The sequence below is a fragment of the Callospermophilus lateralis genome, chromosome 6 (genome assembly GCF_048772815.1).
Source record: "Callospermophilus lateralis isolate mCalLat2 chromosome 6, mCalLat2.hap1, whole genome shotgun sequence".
NCBI lineage: Eukaryota > Metazoa > Chordata > Mammalia > Rodentia > Sciuridae > Callospermophilus > Callospermophilus lateralis.
This window is the reverse complement of record NC_135310.1, coordinates 131,712,732-131,732,295: the sequence shown is the minus strand read 5'-3', so window position 1 is coordinate 131,732,295 and position 19,564 is coordinate 131,712,732. Positions and strand designations below refer to the sequence as shown.

Sequence of the window (19,564 nt, the reverse complement as noted above, 5' to 3'; positions counted from 1 at the left end):
TCAACTTTTTATTGAGATCTTTTTTTTTTCTTTGTTCATTTATGACCTGGATGGTTCAAGGACACTTATACATATTTATATCAGTTTCTTTTTTCTCATTTCTAACATTTTTTAAGGGCAGCTATTTTTAATGGATCAGTATTTTGAGAAATAGGATGTTTGATTAGTATATTTCATTCTTGTTCTTATGGTCTTTTATTTTTATTTTTAAATTTTTATATTATACATTTTTTCTCTCACATTTCCCTTGATTCTCTTTCTTTTTTCCCTATGCTACTAGTCAATCTCTACTGATCTCTTTTACTCCTTCTTTTTTACTTCTATTATCTCTACTCCTCCCTCATAATAGTCACATTCTACATCACTTCTGTTCTATTCCTGTTTACCACTTAAAATTGTAAATCCTTTTGCAAACTTACTATTTTCACCATGGGAAATATTGATCATGTCATTTCTGCTTATTATAACAATTAACATTGTAGATAACAATGTTTAATGCTGTTAACTTTTTGCATTGGTTGTTATGTGTCCCCATAAACTGTGATGTACTGGAAACATTCAGAAACACACAGCACATGGATTCTTCTCTAAAATAGACCATATCTTGGGCCACAAAACAACTCTTAGGAAATATAAAAATACAGAGATAATGTCTTACATTATATTAGATAATAATGGAATAGAATTAAAAGTCATGAGTTAAAAACAATAGAAGCTACTATAACACATGGAGACTAAGTAATATGCTATTGAAGGACCAATGAATAGCAAAAGAAATCAGTTATGAAACAAAAAAGTATTGAGATGTAAATGAGAATAGTGACACAACATACTAAAATCTCTGGGACACTATGAAGGCAGTTCTAAGAGGAAAGTTTATTGCATTGAGCTCATTTACTAAAAGAATACACTGTCACCAAATGAATAACCTAACATTACCTCTCAAAGGCTGAGCAAAAGAAGAACAAGTCAACACAAAAAGAAATAAAATATGGGAAATAATTAAAATCAGAGCCAAATCAATGAAATAAAAAAATTTTAAAAATCAATGACACAAAAGTGGTTCTTTGAAACCAATAAAGCCAAACCAATAAAGAGAAAGAGAAGAAAAACTCAAATTACTAAAATTCATGATAAAAAAGAAAGTATCATGACAGACACTATTAAAAATATATATTCCAATAAAATAGAAAATCTTAAAGATGTTAACAAATTTCTAGACATACCCAAATTGAATAAGGAGGACATAAAAAATTTAAACAGATAAATTTCAAGAAATAAAATTGAAGACATAATCAAAAGCCTACCAACTCTGAAAAGCCCAGAAGCAGATGGATTCTCACCTGAGTTCTACAAGACCTTAAATAAATACTTACACCAATACTCCTGAAATTATTCCTTGAAATACAAATTTAGGTAACACTTTCAAACTCATTATAAAATGAGTATTACCCTGATAACAAAATCAGAAAAATACACATTAAGGAAAGAAAACTTGGATTAATATCCCATGAACATAGATGCAAAAATTCTTAATAAAGTACTGGAAAATTGCACACAAAACATTAAAAAGATAGAGCGCCATGATAAAATGTTCATCCCAGGGATGCAAGGATGTTTCAACATCCTTAAATCAGAAAATGTAATTCATCATGTCAATAGATATAAAGACAAGAATCACCTGATTTTCTCCATAGATGCAGAAAAAGCATTTGACAAAATACAGCATCCATTTTTGTTCAAAGTACTATAAAAGTAAGAACAGTAGGAACATACCTCACCAATGTAAAAGCTATATGCACGAAACCCAATGCCAACATCATTATAAATGGAGAAAAAATTGAAAAAATTTCCTCTAAAAATTGGAACAAGAAAAGGATGTCCTCTTTCACCAGTTCTATTCAACATAGTTCTTGAAACTCTAGTGAAAGCAATTAGGCAAAAGAAAGAAATTAATGGAATATAACTAGGAAAAGAAAGTTCAAACTATCCCTATTTGCAAATGGCATGATTCTATATTTAGAAGACCCATTAAGTCTCCACCAGAAAGCTTTTAGAACTCATAAGTAGGTTTAGAAAAGTAGCAGGATATAAAATTAACACCCATAAATCAATTGTGTTCATGTATTTTTATGACGAATAAGTTGAAAGGGAAATTAAGAAAACTATATCATTCACAATAATATCAGGGAAAAAAAACAGCAACAACAACAAAACAACAACCTTGTGAATCAATATACCAAAAGAGGTAAAAGATGTCTACAATGAAAACTACAGAACAATAAAGAAGGAAATTGAAGAACACCTTAGAATATGAAAAGGTCTTCAATGTTCTGGGATAGGCAGAATTAATATTGTTAAAATGGCCTTACTACCAAAAGAACTATACAAATTTAATGCAATTCCTATTAAAATTTTAAAGATGTTCTTCATATAAATAGAAAAAGCAGTCATAAAATTTGTTTAGAAAAATAAGAGGCTCAGAATAACCAAAGCAATCCTTAGCAAGAAAAGGGACAAAGGAGGCATCACAATACCAGATCTTAAATTATACTACAGAGATATAGTAACAAAAACAGTATGATATTGGCACCAAAACAGGCATGAAAACCAATGGTATAGAATAGAAGGCACAGAGACAAACCCATATAAATACAGTTATCTCATACTAGACAAAAGTATCATAAACATACATTGGAGAAAAGAAACAAATGATGCTGGAAAAACTAGAATTTCATACATAATAAAATAAAATTAACCCCCATCTCTCACCCCAAACAAAGCTCAACTCAAAGTAGATCAAGTACCTAGGCATTAGACCAGAGACTCTGCACCTACTCAAAGAAAAAGCAGGCCCAAATCTCCATCATGTCAGCTTGAAACAAAATTTCTCAATAATATTTCTAATGTATAAGAAATAAAATCAAGAATCAGTGATTGGTATTTGTTGGAGTTTTTAGCTTCTTCTATCCACTCCATCTCGCAGAGAGGCTTAGAAGAGCACACCCCAACCTGGATGGCTCAAGAAAGGTGAGGGTCAGCCGGCCGCCCACCCAGCCCTCCCCACTGGAGGACAATCAGATGCACCAGGGAGACCAGTCCCTGGTGCATCTGATTTATTGAGAAAACACACACAGCTTATAGAAGGAGTAAAAACCAATCATTTTAAAACATGGGAAAGTAGGAACCAATCAACATAAAGGTCAAATCAGCAGGAGGAATTCACATGTATACCCATACCTTAGTTTCTAATGAAGAGCAAGAGCTGTGCACGAGCATGGAAGAGAAGTAAGCCAATCAGGGAGTTTTCAAAACAACTTCGGTGTCCTTCTACTGGCTTTTAGCCAGGTGCCATCTTAGTTTTCAGCCCCACAGGTATTGTATCAAACAGAAAATACACTCAGCAAAGGAAACAATTAAGAATGTGAAGAGAGAGCCTACAGAATGGGAGAAAGCTTTTGCCACCTGCACCTCAGATAGAGCATTAATCTTTAGAATATAAAAACTATGGTCTGGGGATGTGGCTTGAGCGGTAGTGCGCTCATCTGGCATGCGTGCGGCCCGGGTTCGATCCTCAGCACCACATACCAACAAAGATGTTGTGTCTGCCGATAACTAGAATATAAAAACTAAAAAAAAAAAAAAAAAAAAAAAAAAAAACCTCAACACTAAAACACACACACACACACACAAAAAAAAAAAACACAAAAAAACCAAATAAACCAATCAATAAATGTGCAAAGAAACTGAACAGATACTCCACACAAGAAGAAATACAAATATGTATTTCAGAAATACATGAAAAAAATGTTAACATCTCTGCAATTAGATAAGTGCAAATTAAAACTACACTGAGATTTCTCACTCCAGTCAGAATGGCAATTATGAAGAATGCAAGTAATAATAAATCTTGGCAAGGATGTGGAGGAAAAGTACATTTATACATTGCTGGTGGGACTGCAAACTGGTGAACCTCTTTGGAAAGCAGTATGATGATTCCTCAGAAAACTTGAAATGAAAACACCATTTGACCCAGTTATCCCACTCCTTAACATATACCCAAAAGACCTAAAATCAACATACTAGAGTGATGTAGCCACATCAATGTTCATAACAGCTCAATTCACAATAAGCTGTGGCCCCAACCCAGATGCCCTTCAATAGATGCATAACTAAAGAAAATGTGATACATATACACAATGAAATGCTACTCACCCATAAAGAAGAATGAAACTATGGCATTTGCCAGTAAATGCATGGAACTGGAGGTTATCATGTTAAGCAAAATAAGCTAATCCTCAAAATCCAAAGGCCGAATGTCCTGTTTTATATAGAGATGCTGACTCACAATAGATGGAGGGTGGGGTAGGGAGGAGTGGAGTTTCACCAGATTGAACAGGGGTAATGGGGGAAAGAGAGAGGGGATAGGAATGGGAAAGACAGAAGGCTACATCAGACATAACTTTCCTATGTTCATATATGAATACACGTTCATATACACACACCCATACATATGAATACATGTTCATATACATACACGACTAGTGTGACCAGTGTAACTCTATATTATACACAACCACAAGGATGGGAAGTTATTCTCTATGTATGTGTGATATGTCAAAATACATTTTACTGTCATATATAACTAAAAAGAACAAATTAAAAAATAATCCAAGCTTCCCCCCCACCTAAAAAAAAATCCAGTATACTACAGTGAAGAGCCACATCAGTGTTTATAGCTGCTCAATATATGATAGCTAAGCTATGAAACCAATGTAGATACCCTTCAATAGATGAATGCATAAAGAAAATGTGGTATATACACAAAATGCAATATTACTCAGCCATAAAGAAGAATGAAATTATGGCATTTGCTGGTAAATGGATGAAACTGGAGACTATCATGCTAAGTGAAGTAAAGCAATTCTCAAACACCAAAGACTGAATGAGCTTTCTGATATGTGAATGCTTACACACAATAAGGGGGCAGAGAGAAGAATAGAAATTCATTGGATTATACAAAGGGGAATGAAGGGAAGGGAGGGGGAATGAGAATAGGAAAGCCAGTAGAATGAATAAAAATAAATTTCCTATATTTATATATGAATATATAACCACTGAAACTCTACATCATGTACAACCACAAGAATGGGATCCTAAGTTATATTCCAAGTATGTGTAATATGTCAAAAAAATTCTACTTTCATGTATATCTAAACAGAACAAATTAAAAAAAGATTAAAAAATTTTAAAAAAGAAACGTTGGTTGGTAAATGTCTCCTTGCTTCTGGTTAATATTTGGTGCCTGTTGAAAAGAAGAAAACATGGCTATCATACTGTGTCAGGTAGATTGGAATGCCCTCTTTCAGGAAAATCTTTTCTGTTTGAGGATAGGTCTGCTTACTCAATGTTGTACTCTGATTGGGTGGTAGGTATCATGAGTGACTACATTTTGGTTTGATCTGGTATATTGGAACTAAGCAGGTGCCCAATGCAAAGGTAATAGCCTCTCATATGTTTTGTACAGTTTGTACTCTGGTGTGCCTTAGGAGGCTGAATCAAGATGGCTATTTGATATCTTACTTCTGGTTGGGTTCAAATGATTGGAATTGATATGGATTAGATATGAGGTATTCCCTGAAAATTTATGTGTGAGAAAATGCAGGAATGGTTAAAGGTGAAATGATCAGATTATGAAGGTTTAAACCAATCAGCAGCTTAATCCATTTGATGAATTAATCATTTGAATGGATTAATGGGTGTCAACTATAGGCAGGTTGATTATGAGAGGAGGAAGTAGGTCACTGGGGGTATGTTTTTGGGTATTATATTGTTCTTGGCTCCTTAACACTCAAGGTCTCTATTACAGTGAACTGAGAAGCTCTCCTCCAATATGCCTTCTGCTTATATGTTCTGAGTAGGTATTCTGACCATAGAAATAGACAGGGAAATATTCCTCCATGAACAAAAACCCAGGGGGGCAACTGAAACCCTAATTCCCATGATTGGAATACCCAACATCCCCCTTCTGAGGTAATAAGACAACTATGCAGGCACTATCAGATTTCCTTAGCAATGTCATTGGAGAGAAGGGATTGTGTTTGTATTAACCTGGACCTTATCTCAGTTAGCTAGCACTTGGGTTAAAGAAATGCTAATTAGAATATAGCTATGGTAATGGGAGATATGTGTTCTTTGAGTTAATAAGCTCCCAGCAGGGAGGAGTGAACACTTCACTTCTGCACTTATTCTTCACAACTTCATTTCACTCCTCTCCACTCCATCCTGTCTGCTTGCATTATTTGTGTCTGTCTGGTGTTAAGCTATTTGAGTTCTTTATATATTATGGATGTTAATCCTTTTTCAGAGGAGTAGCTGGCCAAGATTTTGTTCCAGTCTTCTTTGTCTTTTCTCACATTCAATCATTTCATTTGCTGTGTAGAATCTTTTTAATTTGATGGCATTTTATTTCTTGAGCTTTAGGGGTCTTGTTGAGGAAATTGGTGAGAATGCCAATATTATGGAATTTTAAATCATTTATTTTCTTCTAGCAGTTCCAAGGTTCCTAATTGAATTCCTTAGTCTACAAAATAATTTGATTTTTGTGAAGGGATATTGTTTCATTTTCTACATTTGGACACTCCTTTTCCTGTCACTATTATCAACACATATTTTTGGTAACTCTGTCAAGTATCAGATGACTGTAAGTGCATTGATTTTTCCCTGTATCTTTTATTTTATTACAGTGATCTTTGTGTTTATTTTGATGCAAATTCCATGCTACTTTTGTTACTATATGTCTGTAATATAATTTGAGGTCAGGTATTGTGATGATTTCAGCATCACTGTTCTTGCTAAGAATAGTTTTGGCTATTCTGGGTGTCTTATTCTTCCAAATGAATTTTAGGACTGCTTTCTTCAAGTTTTGTGAAAAATGTCTCAAAGCTTAAGTGTTTAATTTTGGGCATGATTTCTTGTTTTCCTTTTGTTTCTCAGGGCTGTATAGCTTGTTTGGAACAATGAGAAAAGAATTTTGTCATCTTTCTTGAAAAAGCAATTTCAGGAATGCCTACACTTTTTATCAGGTGTAGAGCACACTTTCACACTCAGATAAAAATATGGCTTTTTAAAGACAGAGCTTTGATAAAATTAACTAATTCATTTTTCATGTTGGAATATATAGAATACAGACTTGCTATAGATGTGAAAGTCCTCGCCCAAATTAACACCTCTGTGGTGTTTCCTCGCCAATTCTCTCAGTATTCTTTATTATGAGATTTTTAAAAATGTAATTTTAGGAGCTTCTGATTTTTTAGAGTGTGAATGACATCCATACTTCCATAAGGAGTAATCTTTTAGAGACTTAGAATGTGGTAATCACATTCACCCAGCACACAAGCTAACTAAAGACAGGAGTCAGAAAAAAATCTTACTAGTCTCTCTAACTATGATTTTGACAGAAATCTTTGTGTTATTTTCCCCAATCTAAAAACATTATATCTCTCAGTATATAAGTCTAAGGTAGACAAATGACACCTTAGCTAATAAAAATGTTTAATAATGTTATTTGATATCAAAGGATTTTTAAAAATTGTCCTAAGTAATTTGTATACTTCTTCTGACAATGAGCTTGCAACAGCCACAAATTTGGCAATTCAAAAGTTAATAATTTTTTTCCCAATTAAATCTACCAAAGTTCAAGACTTTGAGAATTGGTGAGCATTAGCTATCTGACATTTTTAATGAGTGTGTCTGAGTTACAATTGATTCTTCTTCATGATAGGATTTAATTTTTCTTCCAGTGATTTGTTTAGATCTTGATCATACCAGAAGATCTGCCAGAAAATTTCAAAAGATCTTTTTGTTCCCCCTTGTAGTATATACAATGCACAGCACATTGAACAGTAAACATAGGAATTAAACTCCAAATGACTACACAATTAATTTGCTATCACACAACATACCTAGTTCTATGATAATATTTAAGTTTTGTTAGCTTCCTTGTCTGTTTCTGCTACAGTAATAAATTACTCCAGACTATGTAATTTATAAACAATACCTGTCTATTTTATAAAAATACCAGCTTTTTTCTCACAGTCCTGTAAGCAGACTATCCATGAGATAGGGACCAGTAGGTTTGATGTCTATAAGGACTCAGTTTCAGCTTCCAACTCTGCACATTGTTGCTCTAACCTTTTGAGGGTAGAATTACTGTGTTCTCACAGAAAAGAAAAAATTGAAAGGGGCAAAACTCTCTGTCAAGTCTCTGAGGATCTTCAAGGCCAATCAATCACCTTCATGTATTTCCCATTTCAAATGATACTCATATTAACTGTTGAAGTAATCAAATTGCTTTTTGGAAATGCAGATTATTTATTTCTCATATTTTTCACAGATAAAGATCTTCCTACCTATTCCAATTTTTGTACAGATATTTTTCCTGGTTGTGATTCCTTGTTAATAGACTTTGGTGTCTTCTCATTCATTAAGAAGACTCATGATTATGATAATGAAAAATCATATTAAACATCTCTTTATTCTATTCATTTCAGTATTAAAATATAAATATTGTATTCCATTTTAATTTTGAAAAATTATGTTTCCATTTTATGTTCTTTATTTAGCTATTGGTCACTCAAGAATATCTGGTACAATTAATTTCTACATATTTGTGAATTTTCTAAATTTTCTTCTGTTATTATTTTCTCATATTGTCCTGTTATGGTCAGAAAAGATACTTGATTTCACTCATCTCAAAATTTTAAGAGCTGTTTTGTGGCCAAACCTAGTTCTGTTCTGCAGAATGTTCAATAGGCAGTTGAGAATCTGTACATGTCAGGTGGAATATTATGCATATTTATCATATTTATCAGATTCATTTGCTCTACAGCATATTCTAAGTTTAAAGTTTTTTTGTGGTTTATTTTCCTCTATGGGTGATATGTTATGGCTGAAAAGTGGATTTTTGAAATCACCTATTATTATTGCATTGCAAGTTATCCCTCTCTCTAGATATCTCAATATTTTAGTTATAAAAAGAGGCTCTCTGACATTCAGTTCATATGTATTTACAAGTGTTATATCCTGTATTTCTATTTATCATGATATAGTAGTGTTCTTCATTTCGTTTTACTGTTTTTGAGTTAAAGATTACTTGGTCTTATATAGGTATAGCTATTTCTACTCCTTTTTGTTTGTATTTGCATGAAATATTTTTTTTCATCACTTCACTTTCAGTGTTTTTGAGTCTTATGTATTTTGGAGGCAACATGCATTTTGGTATTTTTTTTTAAGTTGATCCAATCACTCTATATCTTTGGAGAGTTTAATAGATGTATACTGCAGATTTTGTGTAGATTTCTGAAGCGATCCTTGATCATTTGCTGTCTACTGCCATTATAGTGCTGGAGTGGCCTAACTCCTGGTCTTCCATGGCAAATACCATGCTGGATTGGAATCTTATGGCCCTCAATGTTTGTGCAATTTAGATGTACCTAAAGTACATGACCCCCGAGGCTGTCATTGCACTAGGGTGTGTCTGAAGCCCACAACCACTGAGGCATGCCTATATTTTGGTTTTGTTGGAGCCTAAAAGGTCCTATATTCTTCCATCTGTGACTTTTTTTCAGGAGAATAAATATCTTTCCAAAGGGTTGTTTCCCACCTGGCATTGGGGCAAGACTGAAGTTTTAGTATGTGGGTCCTGGCCTATGATCAGGCTCTGTAGATGTGTACCTCGTCTAGGATTTTACTTGATGGCCCAGTGTTGGGTTTCAAATAAAATCTATGCTTGCTTTCCCCTCCTCCCTTCAAGTACATGGTAGATGTCTGCACTGTCCTAACCTTGGAATAGATAGTGGTGACTTGGATAATATGAAATTATCTTTCCTATAATCTTAAATTTGTCTCATTATAATTACATAACAACCAAAACCTGATCTCTCACCTGGTTCCTTAGTTCTTTTTTTTTTTTAAAGAGAGAGAGAGAGAGAGAGAGAGAGAGAGAGAGAGAGAGAGAGAGAGAATTTCTTAATATTTATTTTTCAGTTTTTGGCGGACACAACATCTTTGTATGTGGTGCTGAGGATCGAACCCAGGCTGCACGCATGCCAGGCAAGCGCGCTTCCACTTGAGCCACATCCCCAGCCCTGGTTCCTTAGTTCTTGTGAATAATTTTCATCTTTATATTTCTATTGAAGAATATTTATTGGAAAATCCTCATCTATCATTTTGCTCTACCTCCCTGTCAGAATCTACATTTTTTATTGACTCACTGAAATTGTACATAGTAGTACCAAACTTATTATATGCTATGTTTATTATGTACCAAAATTAAGCCATATTTGTACATGCACATAATATAATTTGATCAATCTCATTTCCCAATACCTTCCTATTCCTTCACTCCTCCCTTTCCTGTTCTGCTTTTCATACTCTATTGCTCTCTCTTTTATTATAGTTATTGTTATTTTATTTAGTGCAGTGTGTGTGTGTGTGTGTGTGTGTGTATCCAGTTCATTGTGATATATTCATACATAGACATAGCGTAATAAGATTTCACTTGTCAGAACTTCCCCCAAACCTCCTCTTCCCTATGCCCTTGATTGGTCTTCATTCTATTTTCATAAATTTCTCCCCCTTTAAAAATATTCCTTTATTTTCTCTTTCTAACTTTTTCATATGAAAGAATATATTCTACCTTTGTTTTTTTAGAGTGTAACTTATTTTATTTACCATGATTTTCCTCTATACCATTCATTTATACATGAATGATTTAATTTCATTCTTCTTTATGACTCAGTAAAACTCTGTTGTGTACAAATACCACATTTTTGTTTTCTATTGCTCTTTTGAGGAATATCTAGGAGATTCCATAACTTGACTAGTGTGAATTGTACTTCTATAAACAATAACATCCATGTATTACTACAGTATACTAATTTTAAATCTTTTGGCTAAACATCAACGAGTGTTGTAACAGGTAATATGGTGGTACCTTTCCTAGTCTTTTGAAGAATCTGCATATTGCTTTCTGAAAAGGTTTTTCAGTCTAATTTGCAGTCTAACCAACAGTGTATAAATATACCTTCACCCCCATATTCTCACAACACTGTCTTTTGCATTCTTGATGAACGCCATTCTAACTGTAGTGAAATGAATTATTATGTACTTTTGATTTGCATTTCCCTGATTGCTAAGGATATTAAACATTTTTCAAAATATATATTTGGTAGCCATTTGTATTTGTTTGTTTGAGAAATATCTTTGTATTTTTTCCCCATTAATTGATTGGGTTATTCATTGAAGGGAGTAACCTCTCCAAGGTGGTTGATGCATTGATCAGGATGGTTGTTCACTGTCTATGCACTAATGTCCTTCTTTCCATTTTTTTCTTGGGCTGCGTACTGCTTATTGTTAAGGATTGTTAAACCAGTCCTCTTTGTGTTGCTTACCAATCTGCCTGATGAAGTAGCCTGGAACTGAAGCTCTTTGTAAAAATTCTCAGTTTCCAGTCTCACCATTATAAGGTAGGACATCATAGGAAGTACTGACCATTGGAAGGTTGTGTCTCCAGAACAGATTGATGCTCTCCTAGGGCAGGACTGATGCAAAGTTCTAAATGGGAGTTCCAGTGATTCACAGCTGGTGTTTAGCTCTGATCAGAAATTCAGAACTAGGGCCAAGCAGAGTCCAATCTCTGCTGGGAATCTGGATCTCACAGCCTCTAGAGAACTTCATTCACATGGTATGATAACTTACCCTCCACAGTTCTCACATACTTCACCATCCATGAATGTGGACATCCATGGATCAAACCCCAAGTACAATTGTGCCTGCCTGACCAGCTTCTGGACTTTCCACAGCTGGTCCTGTGAACTACAAGACCAAAAGGAAAACTGAGTCATAATCCCTTCCATGTCTCCAGCCTGAATTTCTTGGGTACCATTTTTAATATTACATACATGTAATCTTCAGTTTGAAATACTGAATCATTCATTATTTTTGATGCATGATCTAAAAATTTCATTATCTTTTCAAATAGCTTTTTGTATGTTGGGAAAAGCATTTTTTTTGTAATTGTATGCATTTCCTTGAATTGACCATTCCAAAAATGAGGATATGCCTCAAATATCATGTTTTTAATAATATTTTATCATTCAACTCAAAGTAAATAAATAACAATTATATCAATGAAAATGAAATTTATATATGAGGAAAAGGTTGGAAATTCTGACACATGCTATGTTCTGGATGAATCCTGAAAACATTGTGTTAAATCAAATACTGTGTGATTCTACTTACATGAGTTACTTAGGGTAGACAAATTTGTAGGAATAGATTAGAACAGTAGTTGCCTGGGGTTGGAGGTGGAAATAATGTGAATTTATTTTTTAATGGTATAGACTGTCAGTGTGTGAACATCAAAAGATTTCTGGAGGGGCTGGGGATGTGGCTCAAGTGGTAGCCCACTCTCCTGGCATGTGCGGGGCTCTATCCTCAGCACCACATAAAAGTAAAATAAAGATGTTGTGTTCACTGAAAACTAAAAAATAAATATTAAAAAATTCTCTCTCTCTAAAAAAAAAAAAAAAAGATTTCTAGAGAGGGATGGTAGTGATGTTTGCACAATGAGATTCTATTTATAGTACACTGAGGTGTATATCTCCCAAATATAAATGTTATGTTTTATAAACTTTGCCAAAATTAAAACATGAAATGATATTTAAATTTTAAAAGATAGAAATAACAAAACCCCAAAGAATGATTAAAGAAAGACTTTCAATTCTTGTTCTAACAAACTATGCACACTTAAGAGTCATTGTGGCACTACTTTATTACTGCCAATGGTGGTTTACTTACCTTGAAGAGTTTTTCAAAATTTTTTTTTTAAAAATTGTACAATATTTATCTAAATGAAAACAGAGAAGTTTATTCTTTAGTTTGTGTAGCAAATTCTTCAACAGCTATTTGAAAACTCTCTACCAATGAAATTGATTTTGTGTTTATGTGTGTTATATATGTATTTCTATTGGATTAAAATTTGACTATTCCTCATAAATCATGCTATTTTGATTATGTGAAAATAATGCATGTATATCTCAGATTTGATTAGGACAGTAGTTGTGTTTCTATATGGTATCTTTTCTTCCAATAAAATTAAGCATACATTTCCTTACTGCACCATATCTAATACTTCTCTGGTCAACCATCATGAGTTTTCTCTGGGAATCTTCCAAGACATTGTCATCCTGAGTGTAACAGTTTTGAAAGATTTTGGATTTACATAAATCATAAGGGCATTTTTTAATCAGAATTTTGGTGTACATTTATTTTAATTATCTTTCTTAGAATATGTTAATAGCTTACAGTTTTATTGTATGCAGCTCCCAATATCTCCCTAGTGTAGGAAACTGCAGGTTTTTTTTTTTTTTCTCACATTTGGGATTTTTATTTAATTTTCTAACAGACATTTTACATATCTCCCTCACTCTTTCCTTTAAGTTAATGTGACAATTTTCCATAATAAACTACTTGAACAGAACCTTCAGTCAAGAATGGAATGAAATAGCAAAAAACAAAACAAAACACTTTTGCCTTTAAAAACCAACACTTTCATCAATTATATTTAAACAAAAACACACAATGTTTGCGCAATATGTGTTTGCGCAACAGGGTTTCCTGGAGCTGCTCTCCTCACCTTCAGGCTAGGGGCAGAGGTGCAGGCAGCCATGTTTCTCCTGCTGGACACGGGAGGCTCACACAGCTTCACATTATCCGGAGGCCCTGGATCAAAGATTATAAGGTCTTGAAATCCCAAATTGTCATGGTTCCATGATGCCAGTAGTGCAAAATTTGTGACAATCTTGTTTGTCCACCTCATAAATAGACACTTCAGTGATGCTATTCTGGTACAGCGTTTCCAAGGCCGTATTGCAGTCCTCGGTGGTGGCCCTCTTGTCCATGTTGTGGAAGCGTTTCATGGCAGACACATGTTGTGTTGGATGCTCTGCTTTAGAATGTCCAGCTTGGAGACAAAGGTCAAACGGCCATGGTCAACTTATTTAAACAGCATCAGGCAGCAGTTATGGTCAGCAGCCACAACGCTAATTGTGATACACTCAGGAGTGTATCACAAATGATAGACAAATGATACACTCAGGAGTGGCAGGAACTCCGTTTTCAGAGTTGAGACCTGGATGTTTTTTGAGGCATCAGCAACAGACACGGTGCTGTCTGGCTGACCCAGGCCAGGTAGCTCCCACTGGCAGAGAAGTTGACCCCATGGACCCAGCCGCCAGTGCCACTGCCACCAAACTCTGACATCAACTGACCAAAAGGCATCTTGCTGCCCCAGGGCTCACTGGCTGGCTTTTCATCCACTTCTTTAATGTAGGCAGAAAATACTCTGCATTTGAAGTCGAACGATTCTGCTGCCAGCAAAAGTTGTTGGGATGCCAATCCAAGTTGAGGATCGTGGAGCAGATCAGCTTTTTAATGTGCTTGCTTACCCACCAGTCATTTTCATACTGGAAGTAGCAAACAGAAATGAATTGTACTCCACTTCCCACAGCAAATTTGTTCTCTTGAGGGGACCATTTCCCAAAAGTGGCTGCGCGATTGATCCTCAGGATCACCAGGATGGGCTTCCAGACGCCATCTTTCTGACTCCAGACATAGGCATTGCAGTCTGCCCCACAAGTGATGATGTGGTCACTCTTGGGAGCCTAGACAATACCTGTGATGTGTCCATTGTACTCCTTGAGTTCATGAGCTTTCACCCACTGGCTCCCCGTTCTTCTTATAGATGTGCACTTCATGATTATTGGGGCTAAGGGCAATCTGGGTATGATCCCTGTTCCAAGCATGACAGGTGATTGGCTCTAGTAAAAACTGATGCAGGGACATTATTCTTAGTGTTTTCAGAGGATAGAAAGCTGGGGTGGGAGTGGTCCGGAGGGGCTCAGAGTGGAGAATTCGCCATGAACAGGCTCCGGTGGGCGCGGGCGGAGGGGAAACTGCAGATCTAAAACATCTTCACTTTGCCTATATGAATTACTTAATGGTTGTCTGCATCTTAATTTTTTTATTAATTTTTATTTTCCAATGTTTACATTTTTAATTGTTAGCATGATTTTCTGCTTTCCCTTTGTTCTTTAGAAAAGTCTTAATTGCTTGGGGCAAGGAGAAAAATATTTGATCATCTCCCTTAGAAAAGCAATCTCAAAGAGTGCTCATGATTTATATCAAGGGAGGAGCACACTTTCACCTTCAGATAAAATATAAGCCTTTTTGCTCAAAAAATGAAGTTAACTAAGGTATACTTCATGTTGGAATGAAAGGAATGTATAAACCCCGGAGACATGAAGGCATCAAGTCCAAACAATACATTTCTGTTGGTTTCACTTCTGTCAGTATTATTTATTCTAAGATTTTAATATATAACTTTTAGGAGGTTCTGATTTCTTACAATAGGAATGACATTTACACATTGGTAATGAGTAGGTTCCACATGTCAAGGAGATAGTGATCACATTCACTCAGGACAGAGAATAATTTAAGAATGTCATCAGACAACAATTACCATTTCTCTAGTTAGGCCTTTGACCAAATTTTTATGAATTATTTTCCCAAAAGTACAACTACTGAATTTCACTATATGCATAAGATGAATATCAAACTTTAATTAATAAAACTGTTTTAAAATATCATTTAACATCAAAGTCTCTGATTTCTTGTATGCCTTCTCCTATAAATAATATGTCTGCCATTCAGTCTCTGCACACATTATGTGGCCTATTTGCAACCTACCCCACTTTTTTGGCACAAATGGGCTGTGGATGAGACAGTTGTTAAAATAAAGTCACCAGTAAGTTTATTATCCAGTAAAGACTCAGTTTTAGCTTCCAAGTTGACACCTTGTTTTGGAATCCTTTGGTGTCACTGTGTGCTGAGGGAAGGCAGAAGGGCAAAAAGGCCAAACTCTGGGGCTGGGGCTGGGGCTGGGGCTGGGGCTGAGCAGTAAAGCACTTGTCTAATATGCTTGGGGCATTTGGTTTGGTCCCCAGTACCACATTAAAATAAACAAACAAAAACTTAAATAAAGGTATTGTGTCATCAGAAGCCAGAATTAGACAGGTAGTCAGTATAGATAGGTAAATCAATTCAGGTCTGATCAAGGGAGCCAATTTTGAGTGAGTCAGGAAAGTTAGAGACTATCCCCTGAGGGATTGAAATGTTAATTCCTTCAGAGTCCTTCCTTCACCCTTATCAAGAACCTGCCCCTGCTCCAACTTGTTGGTAAGGTAATCTGACCCAGGAATTGCCTCTCCCTATAGGGAGCTATAAATTTGTTAATTAATGTATCCTGGGTTGCTCCATCCTGCCCTTCCCCCTTCAGCCCACCTGTTTCCACCTTTTGTCCTCTCCAGAGAGCATTCCTAGGCCTAGTCACCTATGCAGGAAGGAGAGAGATAAGGGGAAGAGAGCAGGAGAACAAAGGAAGCCTAGGACATAAAAAGGGCAGAACACCTCACTTCTTGGGATACCAGGATACCAGCTATGGTCCCCTTCTCCCTCCCAAGAGAAGTCTATATTACCCCCTTTTAAATAAACCCTGCTTTATATATTTGCCTTGACTTGCTTCTCTAATGTTCAGATTTCAACATGTGAGGGAGCAGAACTCATCACCTATAAGCAGAGTTTTCACATCTACAACCTAACAAAATAAAATAATAATAATAATAATAATAATAATAATAATAATAATAATAGAGGCCAAACTCTGTGGCAAGCTTCTTTCATAAAGGCCTTCATCCCATTCAGGAGGGAGGGGCCCTCAAGACCTAATCACCTCTCATGTATTTCTCTCTGAATAGACTCACATTGGAAATTAAAACAACAAATGAATTTTGAAAAAAATGCATTAAACAATGAAAACAACATCAAAAGCAGAATGTGAGTACTACAGCTATATTTTTGTACTTTTACTCTTTTATGATACAAATTTTGAACATCATTTGCACCCCAAACTTAAATATTTAAAGTATATTGGTTAGTGAAGTAGTCAAGTGACTTTTCATTCCAGAAATAAAAAATATTTTTCTTTTTGATTCTTTGCATCTATAAAAGACATTCCTGGATGTTCAAATTTATGCACAGAAATATTGCTAGGTTGTAGTTTTCATTAGCACTTTTGTGTTCTCTCTTTTACTAAAGAGATGCATGCTTATGATATTTAAAAAGAATATTAAGAAACATCTTTATTCTATGCATATTCATATTAAATATATATTTTTTAGTTCAACATACAAAACAATGTGCACTTATTCACTAAGTAAAAATTATAATGCATTTTTAAGAAAGTGTTGACCTAAAATAATGATTTTTACTTAAAGGATATAAGAAAATAGATTATTATGAGCTAAATATGTCTGATTCTGGCCTAGGAAAATGTATTCAAATTACCTTGAATCAAAAATTCTGTCATGGAAGAGAATACATGAACTTTAATGGCAATTAAAAAATCATAAACACACCAAGAAACTCATTTGTATATGTTTTGGATGTAATAATGAATGGACTGCTAAGCTTAGCAATACATTTCAAGAGCTTTTCCTAATAGTCATGATGACATTAGCTCAGATAACCCCAGATTTTTTTTATTTGATTCAACCCAGCCTCAGTCAAATAGTCTCCAGGATCAGGATCTTTAATGCAGAAAAGCTCCTTTAGATCCACAGAAACAATAGCATCAACATGAATTGAGATTGACAATTTTTTTTTTTGTAGTGCTAGGATTTGAACCCAGGGCTTTGTGTATGCAAGGCAAGCACTCTACCAACTGAGCTATATCCCTAGCCCAAGGTTGATAAATTTTTGAGACTCATGATTATTTGAAAGCATACTGTGTTTCACACACAAGGCAAACAGACATGTACCAATCTCAGAATGATGAAATATTTCTTAGGTGAACTGATAAGAAGTCTGTTGAAAAGGAATGGTTTCCATGCTAATGCTGTGAGGATTACCATGAGATAATTAGTTTATCTTATGATTTATCTTGCTACTACTAAACAAAGTTACTATTTCACTATGTATGGGCCAAAATATTATTATTTTTAAATATATTACCACAAATAGATTGCCTATACAGGAGCATATTAGCTGAGTATCATTCTTGTTTAAAATATTTATGAAGAATTTGAAAAATAGTACATGTTTTACAAGAAGAACATGTAAAATAGTACATGTTTTACAAGAAGATATTGGATTATGATATCAGAATGGGTTATTAAAGACATCCATATCAACTATAATTTTTAAATAATTTTATTTCATGCCTAATAACTATTACTTGGAACTGAAAATGTGGCTCATCAGTTTGCCTAATGCCCCTTTCACATCCTTATTCCTCAGGGTATAGATGAAGGGATTAAGTGTAGGAGTCATAACTCCATAGAAGAGAGCCATGAATTTAGGCTGGTCCCTTGATATGGAAGAGAGAGGCTGAAGATACATGCTAATTCCTGGGCCATAAAATAAGGAAACTACAATGAGATGAGATGAACATGTCCCAAAGGCCTTTTTCCTTCCTTCAGAAGATTTGATTTTAAATATGGCATGTCCAATACTAGCATAGGAGGCAAGAATTAAACACATAGGAACAGCCCCTATTAAAATGCATACCACAGAGAGTGTGAGCTCATTAGCCTCCTTTTCCCTACAGGCAGCCTTTATCAGAACTGGAATCTCACACAACAAGTGATCCAGTTTATTGATGCCACACAGTGGCAACTTTACTGTAACAGAAGCTTCAGAGATTGCATAGACCATTCCAGTCAGCCACACAATGGATACTAATAGGATGCAGATGCACTGATTCATGATGAGGGTATAGTGTACAGGTCTGCAGATGGCCACATAGCGATCAAAAGACATGAGAGACAAGAGCAGACATTCTGTGCCCCGCATCATGCTGAAGAAATAAAGCTGAACTATACACCCCAAATAGCTGATGGTCTTCTTAGAAGTTCCCAAGTTAAACAGCATCTGAGGCACAATGCTTGTGGTGTAACACATGTCTAAGAAGGAGAGGTTGGTGAGGAAGAAATACATGGGACTGTGTAGATGTGGGTCTAACCTGGACACCAGAATAATGGTTAAATTTCCCATCATGGCCATTGGGTATGTTATGAGAAGAATAACAAATAGAGGAAGCTCTAGCCAAGGACGGTCTGCAAAGCCTAATAGGATGAACTCTTCTGGGTGGCTTTCATTAATGAGAGTCATTCTCTCCTATTTACTTCCCCTGTAGTAAGGAAATAGCAAAAATGTTATATTTATAAAGAATGGAAAAACATCATTATGTGCTGACTATCCACAAATCTAAGATGGAGTGCAAAACTTGTAAGGCCAACGATATGAATGTTCTGGCAACAGATAACCAAATTTCCTTTCTCAGCTAAAAGTTGCACAAACAATAGCAAAATCCACTAGCATTTTGAGAAAGCTACATGAGGTAATGAATGTTTTAATTTATGTTGTTTTTTCCTTAGTAGTCAAT

General features: G+C 35.1%; 1 protein-coding gene and 1 pseudogene across 1 annotated transcript; both read right to left on the bottom strand.

The window, feature by feature from the left end:
* Positions 1 to 13,767: 13,767 nt before the first annotated feature.
* LOC143400862 (actin-related protein 2/3 complex subunit 1A pseudogene) lies at positions 13,768 to 14,907 on the bottom strand (annotated as a pseudogene).
* A 3,444-nt stretch (positions 14,908 to 18,351) lies between these two features.
* LOC143400861 (olfactory receptor 2B6-like) lies at positions 18,352 to 19,290 on the bottom strand. Its single transcript, XM_076857834.1, has one exon. It carries the CDS (start codon positions 19,288 to 19,290, stop codon positions 18,352 to 18,354), a length of 939 nt encoding a protein of 312 aa, XP_076713949.1.
* Between the last annotated feature and the right edge of the window lie 274 nt (positions 19,291 to 19,564).